Source organism: Serinus canaria, chromosome 2 (assembly GCF_022539315.1).
Source record: "Serinus canaria isolate serCan28SL12 chromosome 2, serCan2020, whole genome shotgun sequence".
Lineage (NCBI taxonomy): Eukaryota > Metazoa > Chordata > Aves > Passeriformes > Fringillidae > Serinus > Serinus canaria.
The window spans coordinates 99,939,905-99,958,886 of record NC_066315.1 but is presented as its reverse complement, the minus strand read 5'-3'; the positions used below and the strand labels follow the sequence as shown (position 1 = coordinate 99,958,886).

Sequence of the window (18,982 nt, the reverse complement as noted above, 5' to 3'; positions counted from 1 at the left end):
CTGGCCTTGATTTCCTCCTTGTGTTTGCTACTTCTGCTTCTTCCTTTAAGAGGACAGAGGGAGACAGAAAACAGCTGCTCTCTCTCTCTCCTACAAACAGCCCTAAAACAAGCTGACAGTGATGGTCACACTTCTATTCTATTCTATTACCCTGCAGTCATCCTCGCTACAACTGGGACACTAAAAAGAGAACTGTCCCATTTTGCATCCAGCATCAGCAGGTACACTGGGTGCTTCCTTGAGTGCACCTTGGGAATACCTTCCAAAGTCCACCAGCTTCAGAAAGAAGCTGTACAGCCCCATGGGCCACCCAGGAGTTTCCCAGGTCTTCTCTCCCATGAAATGCTGACTGTCAAAAATACAAACTGTGAGTGGCAGTGAAAAGGGTGATCTCCTACATCAGGTTCTCTTGAATGGCCGAACACAAGCGAGTGTGCCAAAGTCATTGCAGCAGAATAACACACATCATAACAGTGGAGGCATGCTCCATGCCTCAAAGTGACTCCCTAAATTATTGCTCAGTTTTCACATGGCAGCCTCTGAGTCCAGAAATAAAGACTCCATAAGTACAATGAACTAAACTGCTAAGTAGTAACACCCAGCAGGAAATTAAGCAGGACTTATCAAGAAGCAATTACAGAAGCTTCTGTTTCCCCAGTCATAAATTTCCTGGCTCCATAAAGCTGAATGGAAAGTGTTGAAGAAATGTTAACATCCAATGGGCACTGAATCAAAGTAAAATTAACTTTCATATACAGAATAGGCTATTGTTCTAAGTTTCTGTTGAGACAAAAAAGGCATGCTAACACCTTTGGCTAATTAAAAGTTTCTCATTGGATGTGTTCCATATGTTAAACATTCTTGACTCTTGGAATCCTTGAAGTGACCTTCAGAAATGGTCATTGGTAAAACTGTACAATCACACAATAGGACCCAATAAAACGGCCATATTGGTGCCACCACATCTGGATCTCAGTGCAGTTTTTACAGCTAAGCATTCTTTTTAGTCTCAAGCTGTTCATGACTCCAAAGAGAAGTTTCTTATTATTATTCTTATATTTCTTCACTCAGACACTGAACTCACCTATGCAAGAAACAGTACATGATGAAACCAGAGTGTGATAGGAAATATTATTTCCTTAAAGTCAAATCTCCTGCCTTTCTCTCATTTCCTAGGTTTTCAGAGGTATTTGCCATGTGAAATAGCATAACAGGAGCTTCAGCTCTACTTCAGTCCTTTTAAGAATCACTTTTACTAATCTCTGCAAAGATTCTTAGATTTTCTGTCTCTCAGTGGAGATCTGGACAAATGGCCATTTGCTGCTTTCCAGCTCATTATTCTGCAGGCATAGTGGCTGATAAGAGGGAAGCTCTGAAGAAATCCTATTCTCCTTTTTCTGTAAACTGTGGTATTTCCACAAGCCCCTCAGCTGAATCCTGCCACAGGTTGTGGGGTACAAACAACAGAAAAGGAAAAGCTCCTTCTTAGAGGAATTTACAAGTCAAAGCAGGGTTTCTTTTCAATCCACGTGGCACTGGGCACGTCACCAAGAGACAGGCTTAACTGCTTTGGGTAAGAAGGACAATATCCACATACTGACTTTTAATAAAGTCTCCACAGTTAGCTTTATAAAATTCTATTAACCTGCATTCTGCAAACATTTTCGGCTTCTCATGTGCTCAGGCTTCAGCATTCTGCTAGCAATATAGGCAATGAAGCTTTACATAGTTTGCTGAAGACATAATAGAATGTCAAACCACAAGAAGTAACTGACTGCCCTAGCTTTGCTGGGATAGAGTTAATTTTATTCCTAGTAGCTGGTACAGTGCTGTGTTTTGGGTTTATTTTAAAAATAATGTTGATAACACACTGATGTTTTGGTAGTTGCTAAGTAGTGCATACCCTAAATCAAGGACTTGGGAGTGTCTCATGCTCTGCCAGTGAAGCAGGTCCACAAGAAGCTGGGAGGGAGCACAGCCAGGACAGCTGACCCAAAGTGACCAAAGGGATATTCCATACCCCAGACTGTCATGCCCAGTATATAAACTGGGGAGTCGGCTGGAAGGGACTGTTTGCTGCTCAGGGACAGGCTCAGCATTGGTCAGCCAGTGATGAGCAATTCTGTGTGTGTCACTTGTGTGTCTTGAGTTTTATTTTTCTCTCTTTTTTTTTTTTTTCAGTAAAATTAGTAGAAGCAGCAATAGTAGTAGTTTACTTTCTTTAAATTATTAAACTGTTCTTACCCATGAACTTTGAGCTTTTCCTTATCTTTTTTCTCCTAAGTCTCCTCTCCATTCCACTGGGAGATAGGGGGAGCAAGCAGCTGTGTGCTACTTACTTGTCATCTGAGGTTAAATCACAGCACTCATCTTTCATAAAACCAGAACAAATAGACTTTCCAAGCAACTGGCTGTCTGTACTGATTTAATTAATATACAGTGTAGGTTCAGGACTTCAAAAATATGTAGGCACCTAAATTCCATTAAAAATAGACTTTTATATTATGGAATTGTCATGGTTTAAGCCTGGCACAATACCAGTGCCCCCACGAGAACACCTACTTCCCTGGCACCTACTGTGAGATATGATCAGAGACAGAGCAAAGCAGGCTCCAACTTAAGGTTAAAAGGAAAAAAAAAAAGCATTTATTAACCTACAACTACAAAGGAAGACACACAAAACACAATAGAACATAAGATGAAAACCTTCCAAAATTCTTCCTCCTCCCCCCACCAAATTTCCAATTTCATTGCCACCCTTCAGACAATCGATTCTCAGTCTCTTGAGGAGAGAGAAGTCCCTCTTGCGCCACACGCCTTCCATGTCCAGTGCTCTCACCACTGCACATGGATCAGAGCTGCTTCTGGGGTTTTTCATTTTAAGGATACTTTGACCAGTTCCAAAGGGAGCACAGTCCTTCTCCTTCTGGGACACTTGTCCCCCCCAAATTTCACCCCCTGGGGCCGAGGGGTCTCTTGAACAGAGATCGTCTTCTTCTTCTTCTCTTCTTCGAAGTGGAGGGCACCACCACACCCTCCTCACCCGTCGTCTCTGTTCACTCCTCCACATCACTGCACTCTCTTGGCTCTGAGCCATCGCCTCCCCCTAGAACGCAGTCTCTGTGGCACAGAAACACCCGTGGTTCTGCTGTGGCTACACAAGAAAAGTCCAGCCCAAAGCCACTTCATCATCTCCTCCCACCTAGAATTTTCCTCAACATCTTCTCAATCTCAACATCTTCTCAATCTCATCAACTTCAGGAGGACTCAGCTTTTGCAAGGTTCTCATCTTCCTCAAAGGGGTTAAAAGTCCCGAGCTCTCTCTCTCTGCCGGTTTACTTCGTCAACTCCCACGCCTGTCTGCCCTGCTGGGCACCCCCCCCTTCTCCTTCACGCCGGGCCACTATCACAGCCACCACAGGCACCGGCTCTGTCTCTCTCTCCCTCGCAGGGGGGGGGGGGGGAATGGAGGACGGCTGCCCGAAGCCCTTGCAATGTTCTCCTCCACCCTTGGGCCCAGGCCTGTCCTACCTCTCTCTCTGGCCACATGGCTCCCCTCCCCCCCTGCCCAGCCAAAGGAGCTGGGCAGGGGGGTCTACTCACTCTCCAGCGGGACTCCAAGAGGAAGTTCCCCTGGGAGATCACAGCTTTTAACCCCTGTGTTCTCAGAGGCGTATCCTGCCCTCAGTGGACAAACCAGGTGCCAATATTAAATCTGAACACTGATTGGATTGCCCACACCATCACAAAAAACTTCATTTCCTTTCAAACCACGACATTCCACCCTTCGCCTCTGAGAACACATTTTCTAAAATTATCATCCAAATTACAATAGACAAACTCTACTTAAACAATAAAACCTCTATTAATCTATCATCTTAACCTAATACATTACATGCTTTGCTCTTATTCTTCTTGATCACATCTCACAGTTCACCTTATCACTCATCCAAAAATCGATTTCCCGGTCAGGGAACCAAAAATGTCATGGTTTAAGCCTGGCACAATACCAGTGCCCCCACGAGAACACCTACTTCCCTGGCACCTACTGTGAGATATGATCAGAGACAGAGCAAAGCAGGCTCCAACTTAAGGTTAAAAGGAAAAAAAAAAAGCATTTATTAACCTACAACTACAAAGGAAGACACACAAAACACAATAGAACATAAGATGAAAACCTTCCAAAATTCTTCCTCCTCCCCCCACCAAATTTCCAATTTCATTGCCACCCTTCAGACAATCGATTCTCAGTCTCTTGAGGAGAGAGAAGTCCCTCTTGCGCCACACGCCTTCCATGTCCAGTGCTCTCACCACTGCACATGGATCAGAGCTGCTTCTGGGGTTTTTCATTTTAAGGATACTTTGACCAGTTCCAAAGGGAGCACAGTCCTTCTCCTTCTGGGACACTTGTCCCCCCCAAATTTCACCCCCTGGGGCCGAGGGGTCTCTTGAACAGAGATCGTCTTCTTCTTCTTCTCTTCTTCGAAGTGGAGGGCACCACCACACCCTCCTCACCCGTCGTCTCTGTTCACTCCTCCACATCACTGCACTCTCTTGGCTCTGAGCCATCGCCTCCCCCTAGAACGCAGTCTCTGTGGCACAGAAACACCCGTGGTTCTGCTGTGGCTACACAAGAAAAGTCCAGCCCAAAGCCACTTCATCATCTCCTCCCACCTAGAATTTTCCTCAACATCTTCTCAATCTCAACATCTTCTCAATCTCATCAACTTCAGGAGGACTCAGCTTTTGCAAGGTTCTCATCTTCCTCAAAGGGGTTAAAAGTCCCGAGCTCTCTCTCTCTGCCGGTTTACTTCGTCAACTCCCACGCCTGTCTGCCCTGCTGGGCACCCCCCCCTTCTCCTTCACGCCGGGCCACTATCACAGCCACCACAGGCACCGGCTCTGTCTCTCTCTCCCTCGCAGGGGGGGGGGGGGAATGGAGGACGGCTGCCCGAAGCCCTTGCAATGTTCTCCTCCACCCTTGGGCCCAGGCCTGTCCTACCTCTCTCTCTGGCCACATGGCTCCCCTCCCCCCCTGCCCAGCCAAAGGAGCTGGGCAGGGGGGTCTACTCACTCTCCAGCGGGACTCCAAGAGGAAGTTCCCCTGGGAGATCACAGCTTTTAACCCCTGTGTTCTCAGAGGCGTATCCTGCCCTCAGTGGACAAACCAGGTGCCAATATTAAATCTGAACACTGATTGGATTGCCCACACCATCACAAAAAACTTCATTTCCTTTCAAACCACGACAGGAATTCAGTATTATCAGTCTTGCTGGCAGCATGAAGAATCTGTACAACTTCTTCTATTAAAATATTGGTTTGAAAATTGTTTTTCCCACTGAGGCACCACTCACCACTCTGGAACTCATCTAGCATAAAGTCTGGACTAAATTTGTACTATATTGGCTGTCATAGACATCACAGGCTCAGATAACTTTGAGTTTAAAACATATGAACTCTCAATGAAAGGTTACTCTGATTCTTCTGCAGTGCTACAGCTGGTTGTTTCATCCTATAAACTGGACATTCCACAGTTGTTCTTGAAACAAGAGTTCATTTCCAAACCTACCTGCTGCTTGTACAGAAACCACACAAGTACAATCTGATGGCTACTGTGATAAAAGAATGAACTGTTTCTTAGATGCTTAAAGGCATTATTTTTTGCTCAGATTTTGGCCAAGATTGTAATCTTTTAGATTACACACAAAAATATGATTAAAATGTAGATGTTCTGCAAGACAAGGGCCACTTATATTGGAAAAGACATTGAAAAATCAACTTCACTGAGTAAAAAAGGAGTATGATGCACATACAACTGAGATCACTAAAGATCTCAAATTTGTAGTTAAACTAGTTGTTTGGAAAGTACCTTGAACATTTGGTTGAGATATGGATGTGTTTGTTAGAGAAGAATGAGCTGTTTTGCCCAGGGTGCAGTGCTTGAGCACTCTTTAATGAAGATAACTTAGCTTTTATTTTGGTAAGAAAAAGCATTGGAGAGGACATAATGACTTTTTCAGTATAAAGATGCTTTGCTATGACTTCTGCTCAGAAGCTTCTTACAATAAACTTGCTTGTTTTCTTAATGCCATTTAGATTAATTTCATTTCATATGAAGCAATATATTTGAAAGCAAAATTGCCAAAATTATCAATACAACTAATAGGAAATTATCAGAATATTTTTCATAAAATAGTATTTAAAATTTCCAATATTTTCAAACTATGTGTTTCCAAGGTATTCTCCCATGAAATGATGCGTCAAAACAGCCAACAAGGGGCCATGAGATACACTCAGCCCTCAGACAGGAGTTGGACCAGTAAATCATGGTATTTGAAAGACTGGAATTCATCTACCTTTGAAACAGAAGTATGAAACCCTGTATGAAATCCTTTAAACTTTTTTTCCATTTAGAAACAATAGCAGCATCTTTATTTCCAGTGAGTTAATTAATCCAGCAATAAACAGCAATCTTTACCAAAGCAGTACTTTACAAAATCAGCACAATCTTAGAAGTATACTCAGGAAGATATAAAAGCATGAAATCTCACCAGGTACATAGGAAAGAGAAATTATTCATTCCTGTGAAGGGTCAGCTTCAGTCCTGAGCCTGAGCTTTCAATAAATGGTGAGACATAATTTATTTGTACTGGGTATTGCTGCTTCCTAATATAACAAAATACCTCAGGGACATGCTGGTAGTAATGCAAACATAAGATGGTCTTTTAAGCCAAGAAATCATTTCAAAATTTATCTAAAGCAGAAAGTTATTATGATTCCACAATGGTGGCATGCATTTGTTTGACATTCACCATGGCATACCAGAGACAGAGAATTATCTGATTTTAGTTCCCATGATCTAACAGAGAAGCTATCTAGGCAACTTGGTGCTTTAAATCTATTCTCCCCTTTTCCATATAATCATTTTGTAAATAAAGCACTCCAAGTAGGCACAAAAATCAAAGATTCATAGAAAGTCTTTAAAAGGATTTCAAGGTACCCATTTAAATTCCATCAGCTCATTTATGTGATGTATAAGAAAAATATCCAGAAATATTTTAAGTGCCCTTTTTTGCATTCTTACAAATATTTACTACAAACTTAATTAGTGATTAGTTGAAGTGGTCTAAGTTGCATTTCTCATGAACAAAAATACTGTTCTGGAGAATAGGCATTTCAGTAGATTCATTCATAGAAGTCAAGATCAAGGGATGATAGAGGAGCACAAAATAAGAAGTGGATGTACATCACTACAGTTAAGGGAAAAAGAAAGCAGACTTCTTTTAAAGGCTGACTAAACCCAAGAAGATACAGTCACAGTGTGTATACTTACAGAGTATTATGATGAGGAATAATTGCACTAATTGATTGGAAGTCAAGTTTAAAATTAACATTGTGGAAAACATTCCTGCTAGTGGTATTGCCATTTTTAAGGATTTTTAAAACTAGTCCTAGGAAAGAGCCATACTGTGCATACTGGAGAATGTAGCTATTACTTTGTGGCCTAATCTTCAACTGCCTGCCTGACGGGTTCTATACTCAAAAGATGCTACCTAATCTAATAATCAGAATTTTATTCCATCAGAAATATGAACTTAACTATGAAATTCTATTACTGCATGAATACAGCTATATTTCAAAATCATGCTGTCTATTTTATGGAGATATCAGTGAAACAAGCTTAATTACATAGCTCTTGATGGCTTAGGATTAGCTCAGCTCACCCTTTCTGTATTAATTCTTTTCCTTTCTATATCTGGGAGGTATTCAATGTTAGCTCCACACACTGAATTTGTGGCTAACCAGAAATCTTTCATTAAGCTAAATAAAGACTACTAACTGCAAAATTTTATTAGTGCTAGGCAATAGTCACAAGGCTCTTGAGAAACAAGAACCTTCTGTTGGCCAAACATTTTTAAACCTCTATCAACACGCCAACATCATTTAGAGAATGCTGTAGCATTTTGTAGCCATCCTGGAAGAGAAGCTATATGAACTCTAAAAAAGGAAGGGGATGAAAAAGATAACAAACCAAAGAAGTTAAACATTCCAGGAATTATCCTAAACCAATTTTGAATTACGTAAGTCCAGGATAATAGCAGAATGTTTTGAAATGAACCTGAAATTCCAGATGTCTGGTTTGTGTGTGCAGATGGGCTCAAATAAAACTGCTTCTAGACATAAATGATAAAAGGATGGTTGTTCTTCATTTCCAAAATGGAACTATAACTGCATAAGGTTTAAGAGGTAATAGTCTTTATCACACTTCTAATTTAAACATTTTTCAAGTGTTTCTGTTACCAAAATGAAAATATTATCATAGGTTTTTATACAGCAGTGTGAAAAGAGAAACTAAAACCAGAAAATGATCTTTTGATTCAGAAAATTTGCATTTGAAAATACTGAAACAAACTAACCTACAGCATTTGCAGCCAGTATTATCCTGCCCTCTCACCTATTTCTGAAATTGCCAGGAGTTAGATTAACTACACAAAGACCTCTGCAAGGCATCTTGTCCCAGACAACACCTCCCACTTTGATTATTGTTGGTATCAAAATTCCTAATGGTGTATTCAACTCCTGCATCCAGATCAGTGATAAATATATGGACAATAGGACTGGCTCTAGCAGTGAGCCCTGAGGGACCTGTGGCCCCATTAACTAAAACCCTTCAGGCCCCGCCCCTCCAACAGCTCATGAAACAAGCGCATCTTGAACCTACTGAAAAATTTTTTTTCTGGGAGGACAGAATGGATTTATCCTTACTAAAGTACAGGATAAATACATTCACCACCTTCCCTTCATCCACTGGGCAGCTGACTTTACTATAGAAGGGTATCAAATTAGGTAAACAGGAGTATCCTTTTGTGAACCTGTGTTGACCATGCCTGATGACTGCATTGTCCTTTAACTGTCTTTAAGTACTACCTAATATAAACTTTTTTCATACTTTTTTCAGGAACTGAGGTTAGAATAACTGCTCTGTATATTCCTGGACCTTCCTTCATGCCATTTTTGTAAACTGGAATAAAACTGTTTGGCTTTATTTAAGTCAGCAAGGTCCTCCCCAGACTCCCATGACCTTTGGTAGATAATTAAGAGGGGACCTGCCATAGCATTCACTAGCTCCTTTTATGGTTTGATTTACTTAAACTTGGGGACATGCTACAATTTCAGAAAAATCAAAAAAAAAATACTAAAGGAAAAGCAAAAATTTATTTATCCAAAACCCCTTGAAGGTGTTATTGCAGAAGGCCCCTATCAGAGAAGCCACTACCAAACAAGGAGATAGAACAGTCTTGACAAATACAACTTTCTAGAGAAAGAAACGGGCAATCATCGACTTCCACTATACCGTAAGAATACTCACCTACATAAACATGGGATTGAAAAAACATAGTCTGTTTTCAAGAAAAGGATTTGTGGGTTTCAGTGAATTATAAATAAAAAGTGTGAGACCATTGCAAAAAGTACCATACAATAATTCAAAAATAGGGAGTATGACTTGCAGACACTTTGGTAATTGTTATATTTCAGTATATGCTACTAAATTCTCAGCTGCAATAGTGCCTAGCTTTGGACACTGAGCTTCAAGAAATATCTGAAAAATTAGGAGAAAACAGAACTAGACCAACCACAATAACAATAATCTCTTTCCTAGAAAAATGCAATGCATGAAGAAAGTTTGAAGGGGCTGAGGTTGTGAAAATAGAAGAGAATGACAGAAAAGAGTACATATGACAAATGTGACTGCAGCCTTCAAATACAAAATGGGTAACCATAAAGACTAATGGAAAGTTTTTCTTCACTTCCACATCAGGCTGAAGGATGAAGACAGGATATTTTGACTAATGGAAGAAAAATTTCCTAATGATAAGCATCAGAAAAGACTGTAGCTGTAAAAAAATGTTTTATTAATAGTGGATCTGGGTCTGGCTGGAGAAACACAACACATCAGTCTTCCAGTCTACACTTCTGAACTTCTTATTGAGCACAAAGAGTTGGATAAACATTAACAGCAAGTCTAAAATGCAGAGATCATAAAGCTGTGAAGGCGCCACGGGCGAAGTGCTGTCATTTCTCCAGCTATGGCTTCGCCCACATCTGCAGTCAGTTTTGCACAGCCCTCCTCATATGGCTGGGGAGCAGGAAACCAGTGGGGCTGTGTCACTGAATTGTTACAAGGAGAAGTTCTACCAAGGGGCTTTCTGAAGCAGGAATTCTGTTCTCTCCTCACCCTCACAGGAACATCTAAGTTCTGATGTCATTAAATGACAATAATTGACCTCATTCCCTGACCTAGCAAATGCTTTGGCCTTTTTTAGCCCCTGTATTTACAACAGTCTTAAACTTCTTCAGCATCATGGGGGTCCAGTAATGCCAGTATCAGATTGCCCTTTTAATTGGCTTCACCTGGATCTCACCAAAGTAAAGTAAACAAAATGGTGCCAGTTTACTCAGTATTCAGGCACTGAAATTCAGCAGCTGAATATTCATCTTGCTAAACAGTTTAAAAACTCTTAGAACAACTTTGGTCAACCAGCTTCTTTCCCAAACAACTTGGGTACAGTTTGGGTGTTCCTCTGGGATAAAACATTCCCAACGGGCAACTTCAAAACACCCTTTGCACTCAGGAGGCAAAAAGAGCTTAATGGTGAGTGTGTGGGAATGTGGCCTTGGTGTCAGAGAGCAGTCTGATAACATTTAATGCAATCCTACAGCTACACCCACTGCCCTGTGATGCCCCAAGTAAGATCATTACTAGTGGCAGCTGAAAGAAGAGCTGCTACACTTGACAAATGTGAATAAACAGCAAAAAACGGTACATTTCATCTTAAAGAGTGGACTCTTCAGGATGAAATAATTATATTAATTCCCACTGCAGACCCCGGTTCTCACCACAAAAGGAGGAAAAAGCCAGTGGATGCAACTCTGTCTTGGAACTCTTTACCCATACAAATGGTGCCTAGATGATGCAATTCCTCCAATCTAAGTAAAAATTATGTTTTTACAGTCACAAGAACATTAAACACATATGGAAAACAATTAATCCAGCTCACTCAGTGAATTATATACATTAAAAAAAAAAAAAAAAAGTATGTTTTTAGACTCTGAAGGCCTGATTCAAACCAACAGAGCCCAAGATACTCCAGGTTAAACTGGTATTTCATGAACACAATTATGCCATTTGCTTTAGGAAGTGGTTTAAGCTAAAGGTGAAATGGTAATGCTAACTTCAAGCTTTCTTAGGATTTTATTATTTGAGTCAAATCCTTCACATCACATAAAGTTGCTTGTGTTGACTTGTAGTACAGCTGTTTACTCAAGTGGCAGCAGCATACCTTGTGATAAATAAAATGGACATTTACCAAAGGTAAGTTGAAAGGTTTAAATGTCAAATGTAAGCATGGTAAGACAAGTACAAATAGTTTCTACCTGGAGATTACATATATAAATCACAGGATAGATATTTTAATTAACTTCAGCACAATAAAGAATGTTTGTTTTCTGAAGTATTGAACAACATTTCCTGAGAAAGGAAGATAAAATATATTGCATGACATTTTGTAAGTAGAGCTTACACATAAATGAAAAATTGAAAATCCTTCCTCCTATACAACATAAGCAAGAAAGGGACAAATGCTGTTTGGAAATATAAGTTTTGGAATCAATATTTAAAGTTAAATTAAATTTAAAACTCAAGAGAGTTATGCCAGAGAGGGGCATAAGAGATGGATAGATGGAAGTTTATTACTTTATTTCATTTTACTAATAATTCACTTAATTATTATCCAATGACAGAAATGAGTAGTTTCCTCAGGTTTTGAGGTGATTTTGAGAAAACCTAAAAGATTAAGTCATAACAGTAGTCAGTGGTAAGCTCAAAGAAAATGCATCTCTGGTGGGAAAAAACAGTTTTATATATATATATATATATATATATATATATACACACATATAATAGTTATATAAAGATTCTTTTGTTTCTTAAGCCCTTCTAGTCTTCCTACCTTACTAAAAGTAATTTTTAAGGTAAAAAGCTGGAAAACAAGAGCAAGCTGCAAACCCACAGGAGCACAAACCTAAGTGCCTTCTTATCAACCCTTCACCTTTCAAACCACTGAAGCATTTGGACATTTAAAATGCTAATAAAATCTAAAATGTTTTACTCACAGTTAAAACCAGGTTCAATAGTTTTTGCAGCTTCAAGACTGTTTATTGTAATCTGAAAGATGATGTGCAGCAGCAGAAATGAGAGACTGGTGAAACACAGAGATTTCAATAATCTTCCTGTATGCCCTAAAAGACAAAACATACATGCATATAATAGGTGAATTTCTGAGCATTGCTAAAGATTTTCAGTATAAAACCATAAAAATATCCTGACCAAGGATATTCTTACTAGTTAGTTGCACATTAATCATGATTTTCCCCTATGGTCAACATTATAGTAAAAATCACACTTTAATTATAGTTTCTTTGAGTACTCTTTAATCACAAACCACAATGAGTGCTATTGCCAAATTTTTCCTTTTATTTTTTTAATTAAAGAAAAAAGTTTAAGTCTCCAGAGAAGAATTTTACATAAATAATAACACCACAATTGCTTACCAACATATTACCTGGTACTTAGACAAAACTTGAATCATACTACTACTATTGAGAACATAAAAGACTGTTAATCTTACTACTCTTTACAAAATTATGACATGGCAGAGGGCATAACACAAACCTCAGTTTGGCACAAGAGTATAGACATACTTCCAGTGAATGCTTTGCTTTGTGCCAACTGCCCTCTTCCTTCAGAAGTTTTAAACATAATTTTCAGTATACACTGAAGAACCTTGTGCCAGACACATTTGGTCATAGTTCCTCTGTGATTTACTGGATGTCTATTCAAAAGCCAACAGAAAATGTTTGATGAAGATTTAGAAATGCCTTATAAATCCTCTAGAAAACACTCAGCTTAATCACAGGCAGCCAAAATTGCAAGGTATGAATAAATAAAGTAAACCATCAGTATTTCAGGAAATATGTATCTTCAAGAGAAAATTGAACTGCTGATAAAAGACAACATTAAATATCACCCTACCCGACCTATCTGCAATAACAGTTCTACTTCCAAACTTTTTAAACCTAGATTTTATACCACCTGCTTCATGCATTTTAGGTTAATTTTTTAGTTTACATATTTAAAAAAAAATCACTACTGAAATTCTTATCCAAGGTTGTAAATCAGGCCAAGGCTATGGAGGGGAGAACTTGCAGAATATACCTAGGAAATGCTCACTCTACATGCAGCCTGTTCTGTTCATACCTATTCTGCAAGCAACTGTTATGCACAACTACTAGAAAGAAGATGATGGCTCACATTGTGCATCTAGCCAATAAACCAGATTTTAATTTTAGATTTTTTATAGCTGAAGCGTAGGTCATCAATGGCCTAAACAGTTGTTTATAAAGCAAAGTATGAGATAAGCATGATTCTACAGTTTTAGAAAGTAATGGACTCTCCCCCTCCATCCGACTTCAAATTTTTCATAACACTATCCTGAGCGCAGATTTTGAATACCAAATGTCTGTAATAAACTTCCCTGTTTTTTTTTTTTAATGTAGGAAATAATTTTTACAAAAACAATTAAAATGGATCAAACAAGCCCATGTATGAATTTTCTGCAATCCAAAAAGGAAGATACATTTTCTAGATCTGTGCTTTGTATGATCTATTCCCTTTTGTCACCAGAGCTCACACAGAAAGGAGACAACCCAGGTGAGCATTACATCAAAAAGACTGGATATTAAAATCTTAGGTTTCAAAGACAGTCTGGTGATTTATGAAGCTCTAAGTTACAAACTCTTCTCAGTGCTTGGGAGTTAATAGATATCAAGCAACAGATTTTTCATGTGGAAGTGGATTTGAAATTTTTTGATGGAAAGGTCTGAGTCAGCATCCAAAAGTGAAAAAGTACAACACAATTAGTCAATGCACACTCAATTCCCAAACTGTCAGGTCTATTTTTCAGTATTTCTGTATCACTCCAAAATATATCTCAGTTTTAGACTTCACTTCATTCAAGTTTGAAAACAAAAATCTTTGAATTTTAATTGAGCAAACCATTTATTTAAAAAAGCTCTTTTCCAGCTGTCATCTTTCAAGAATTGTAGTAAAGCTGAAAATACATTTCTTCAAATGCTGAAATGTTGAAAAAATATCTCCTTCTGCACAAAGCTAGGAAAAAACTAAAAGGACTACTGACAGTCAGGATAATAAATAGTCTCTCAGTGTACTGGTAAACATGGCAGGATAAACACACATCTGGAAGGCAGGAAAGTATCTTCAGAGCACGTTACAGCATTCCTCAAGGGCTACTCCCTTCATGGCCATCAGTGGGACAGGACCACCATCAGATTCTACTGAGCAGGAGCACTTTGCTTGCACCACATTCATCTGTGCCAGCAGAAGCTAGAAACTGGAAACTAGAAGTATTTGGAGAAAAGTAAGAAATATTATGACCCGGATTTCAAAAGTCTGGAGCTACATCAACAACTTGGGAGAAATGGGAGTGCTAAAATAAGTGAATTACTGAATACGTAATTTATGTTAAGGAAGAAGAAGTGACAGATTTGGAAAAGGGATGAGTTTCAATTCATAGTGGGGTTTGGGTAAACCCACTTAACTATGTTTTTACTTACATTTTTCTCTTTCTACTGGAAACTTGGTTCTAAATGGCACAAAGGAAAAATTAACCACATGTGTACAGAACTGAGATGGTGAGAAAAGAGACAGCTGAAATAAAGCAGAGATTCTTGCAATGAGGAAGAAAGATTTTGTTTTTTAATTCTAATTCACTCACAATTTTACAATGCCTTTGCTAAAACATACCTCAAAGTCTCAGTTGCCCTAATATAAAAATTCTTGGGGACATGAATGGAAGCTGAGAAGGAGATATATATTGTTCAGGAAGCTGTGTGGAGGGAACAGATGTGCAAGAGAACATTGCCCCAGCCGATACCAGAATTCACAATATCAATTCCTTCATTTCTAAATGTATAGGCCTCTGTATGACCAACAAGACTGAAAAAAAAAAGAAAAATCTCATGGCACAGCACCTCGGTTTGGAACTTGAGCACTGGATTCTGATTTCACTCAAACAACTTCTGAAAACTATGAAGGATAGAAAGGAGAGAGAACATTTGTCTCAGAACTGGGCTGAAGGACTGAGAAAAGTGGGCTTGCTTTCAGGTGTCACTGCAGGTGTCATTTCTAATGGCACCCAGTGGGACAAAAGCCTGGCATACAGCTCTAGAAATGTACCCCAGCATGTCTCAAAGCTCCTGGCAAAGGGCTTTCTCCCCTCTGATCAAGCCTGCAGGAAGCCAGACAGGATGTGAAGGCTTCATTACCCTCTTTCTCTTCAGCCCAGATGCAACATTAAACTGGACTCAAGAGGGCCAAAATCTTTTCACACATGGAAGAGGAATCAATTTCTTATTTTTCAAAGGTAATCCAGCCAAGAGCTGGATTAGTAATGGCATGTCCCCCCCAGCCACAGGCATGTAACCTCAGTACAACTATTTGAATGTGCTCTAATTGGACTGCTGCCTCCAACACACACATGCACCTCTTGACACCATGACTGACAAACACAAGGTTGGAACATGCTACCCACATTGTTTCCAACAACAATGAAAAATTCTTGTACTTTCATGTCTAGACCTGGTAATCCTCTGATCTTTTTTGCTACCCTCTTCCCTAAAACAGCAAGAGTATGTCAGAATTTTTTTGTACACCTGGAACTTCCTCAGAGCTTCTACCATAAGGATGGGACATGGGATAACTGAATGGCCAATTGTCACTGAGACCTGCCTAAAAATCACTAACTAATATATTAGTTCTTATATGGCCATGGGTCTTTAGGCTATTACAAAGGATACAGTTGGATATGATTCCTATGAGATCTATTTATGGGGCATGACAAAGAATTTGTTGAGTCTAAGAAAGTGAATAATACTGCTAACAATTTATCTTGATTTTTTTTTTTTAATAAACAGGGCTATGCATCTCTATGCAAAGCTGGTAAGTTGAAAGGGTCTGTATCCATTTGAATGCTGTAATGTTATCAGAAAAGGGAGAACACAGGGGGAAAAATGGAATTTAAAAATTAATTTAAGACTGTTTACTATTTCAGCAGTGTAATTCCATCATCATTATCATACATATGCTGCATAGCTTCACCTAAAAGGCAGATGTAAGCATATGGGTGTCTTATGTGAACTTTCTATTACTTTGCATGGGTTGTTTGGTTTTTTTTATTTAAATGTAGCCTTAGTGTTGCATTTTCTGAATTTTGTTCATTTGGGGATATTTCCAACATCTCTTTAGCCATATATTGTACTCCAAACTGGTAAAACACTTTCAATTCTTCTTGAATAGCTATGTTCAGGAAGTTTTTTACACAACACTTTCTATTCAGATCAGAGTAGATTAAATACCAAAGCAAAAGCAATTTTTCATATAATAATCACTGATAGCAGACAGTGAGTGATAAATATTAATGTGCATTTATCTCCTGAACTAGTGACATTTCACCTAATAAAAGTACTCTATTACAGCCATTCGGGATTTTTTTTTTCCATAAATCTCTTCATCATTAAGTGACAAACTTGAAACTAAAGAGCTCAAACTTCTGCAGCACAAACAGACACAGTCCCAATGAATTTATTTCAGCTAGAAACTGAAAAATCTTAACTTGACTTTCCATCAAGAAACCTAACATCACCTCAGAGACCAGATGGAACCAGGGTCCAGAGACAAATCTCCTGCTCCATGGTTCCAAAAAGGAATCTTTCAACACCATCTGAACTGCAGACTGGGGCAGCTGGGGGTGGGAAATTAGGAAAACATTTAATTCACAATACATGCCTTTTGGAAAAATCTGGAAGTTTTGGAGGAATATGATCTGCAAGAAAAAAAATCAAAACATCATAATTTCCCATATAAAAGAAATCCCACCCTTGGCCAGCTCTGGTTTAAGTGTCTCAAGATACCACAACTACCTTATTGACATAAATGCAAGAAAAGAGTTCTGATTTGAAGCTGGTTTCTGCCAAAGGTCCAGAGGCAATAAAAATATAGATGGTTCCAGGCAATCATGAGGAAAATGTCATCACTAAGTTCAGCATGAACATCAGACACTTTGTCCACAAGCGCCAAACATAACTTCCCACATTTAAATTTACACACCAAGCAAAGTTTACAAGAATGAAACAAGCACTGAGACATCCATCCTCCACTGGACAGGAAAACTTTGTATTTCAGGATGGGCAATCAGCGATACCAAAGAACATATGCCAGTTCCCATTCCCGAATTGACTGCTACTATTGCACACTAATTGACAACGCAGCAGGACACCTCCTGATGACCATGCAAGATGAAAAAAGGGTTCAATTACGAGTTCAAAACTCAGCTGACATTTCCAGATGAATACAGGGTTACATTTGCAAGGCACAAAGAAATTTAGCCCTGTCCTAGAAAGCACTTAAACACATACACATCTTTGACCACGTGGACAGGGACTGAAGGGCTCTCACTGTTACATAAAAGGTTCATAAAATAAGGCTGAGTACTTCACTCTTAGGGTATTGACAGTTGATGTGACCCAGCCTTAAATCACACAGCTTTCAAGTCAGTGGAAGCCAAATCCTTTTAGATGTCTGTAATGGCTAATTTTCTCTAGTTCTCCCTACAGCTAGGCATAATCTCATTGTTTTCAAGTCCTCATGCACGTTTGGATGTGAAGACAGACAATGTCTTCCAGTTTCAGGTTCTGTAAGAAGGATGCTAAATGTTTGCCAGAGACAGTTACACCTGTTACTAAACAGTGTTTCCCAGATGTAAAATATCCATTGTATTTCTAGGTGGACAGTGCAGCTGTGCTTAGAGGTTTGGCCTCTTGAGTGCTGAAGCAATGGGATAAAGCTATCAACAATTGATAGAGGAAGGCCATTTTTTTGGAAGGACTATTCTAAGAATAAAATTTGATAATGGTGTGCTTTGTACACTGTGCAATTATATTGTGCAAGTCATTGATCCACCAAGCAAAGTATCTGCATATCAGCTCCTATTCATGAAGTCTTACATGAACACCTTAAGTAGACTCAAAAAGATAATGCTTAAATCATCCTGAAGCTGCCATGAATTATTTGAATGGTTTAAAAAGTGCTACTGAAAGTGCTACCATCCTTCCACTGCACAGTTAGCAGTACATCTATATTTATATTTAGCTTAATAGAAAATGCATTAATATTTCCCTTCCCCCCAAAGAGTATCTTATATTTCAACATCATCTTCTACCCAGAGGATATCAACTTACCAAAGCCTTAAAAGTGGGCAGACATCAGTAGTGCAAAAATACAAATCCACTTGGTTTACTCACTGGATTTCCAGCAGCAAGACAAAAATATTGAGCAACTAATGCCATTGTCTATCCTGTAGCTATCCAGACCCAAAGTTCAAAATGTGTATCCACAAACAACAGCTCAAGACTTCGTGCAATTATTTTGGCTATGTTTAAATGTGCGTGTTCAAGCAGCCACATGGAAATCCCGAGCACGGAATTACAAGTTCTAGATTCAGAATTTTCATCAAAAGCTTTGCAATGGTTGAACAGTTCTGTCCATGCTTTCCTGAAAATATCCATTATTCCCATGTGTAGCCAAATGTCACAATGTACAACTGTGACCAACAGAAAAAATTTCTAATAAATTTACAAAAAAATCCATTATTCCCTCATTTTCAAACAGCTCTTTGTACTATCATGTATTCACTTGCATTTCAAATTGAAATATTGCATAGATGATAGAGCCGCATGAATTTGCAACAGTTTATCACAAGATACGTAATTAACTTAAAATTTTACTTTTTAAAGTAAAATAAGATTCATTTTTCCAGGCTATGTATTTGCACAGAAAATGCTGGTT

General features: G+C 38.9%; 1 protein-coding gene and 1 long non-coding RNA gene across 3 annotated transcripts in view; both read right to left on the bottom strand.

Annotated features, from left to right (window-relative positions):
- Window positions 1-18,982, bottom strand: part of PIEZO2 (piezo type mechanosensitive ion channel component 2) — a 288,278-nt gene that overhangs the window by 174,571 nt on the left and 94,725 nt on the right. For both annotated transcript variants that reach the window (XM_018908712.3, XM_030232978.2), the window contains exon 3: window positions 12,175-12,300. In XM_018908712.3, coding sequence (XP_018764257.1) covers window positions 12,175-12,300 — 126 coding nt within the window. The remainder of the gene's footprint in view (window positions 1-12,174; window positions 12,301-18,982) is intronic.
- Window positions 2,624-5,249, bottom strand: LOC127059182 (uncharacterized). The gene is made up of 2 exons (XR_007776746.1): window positions 5,003-5,249; window positions 2,624-3,533 (listed from the first exon to the last, which is right to left on the bottom strand). It is a non-coding gene; the product is annotated as an uncharacterized LOC127059182 (long non-coding RNA).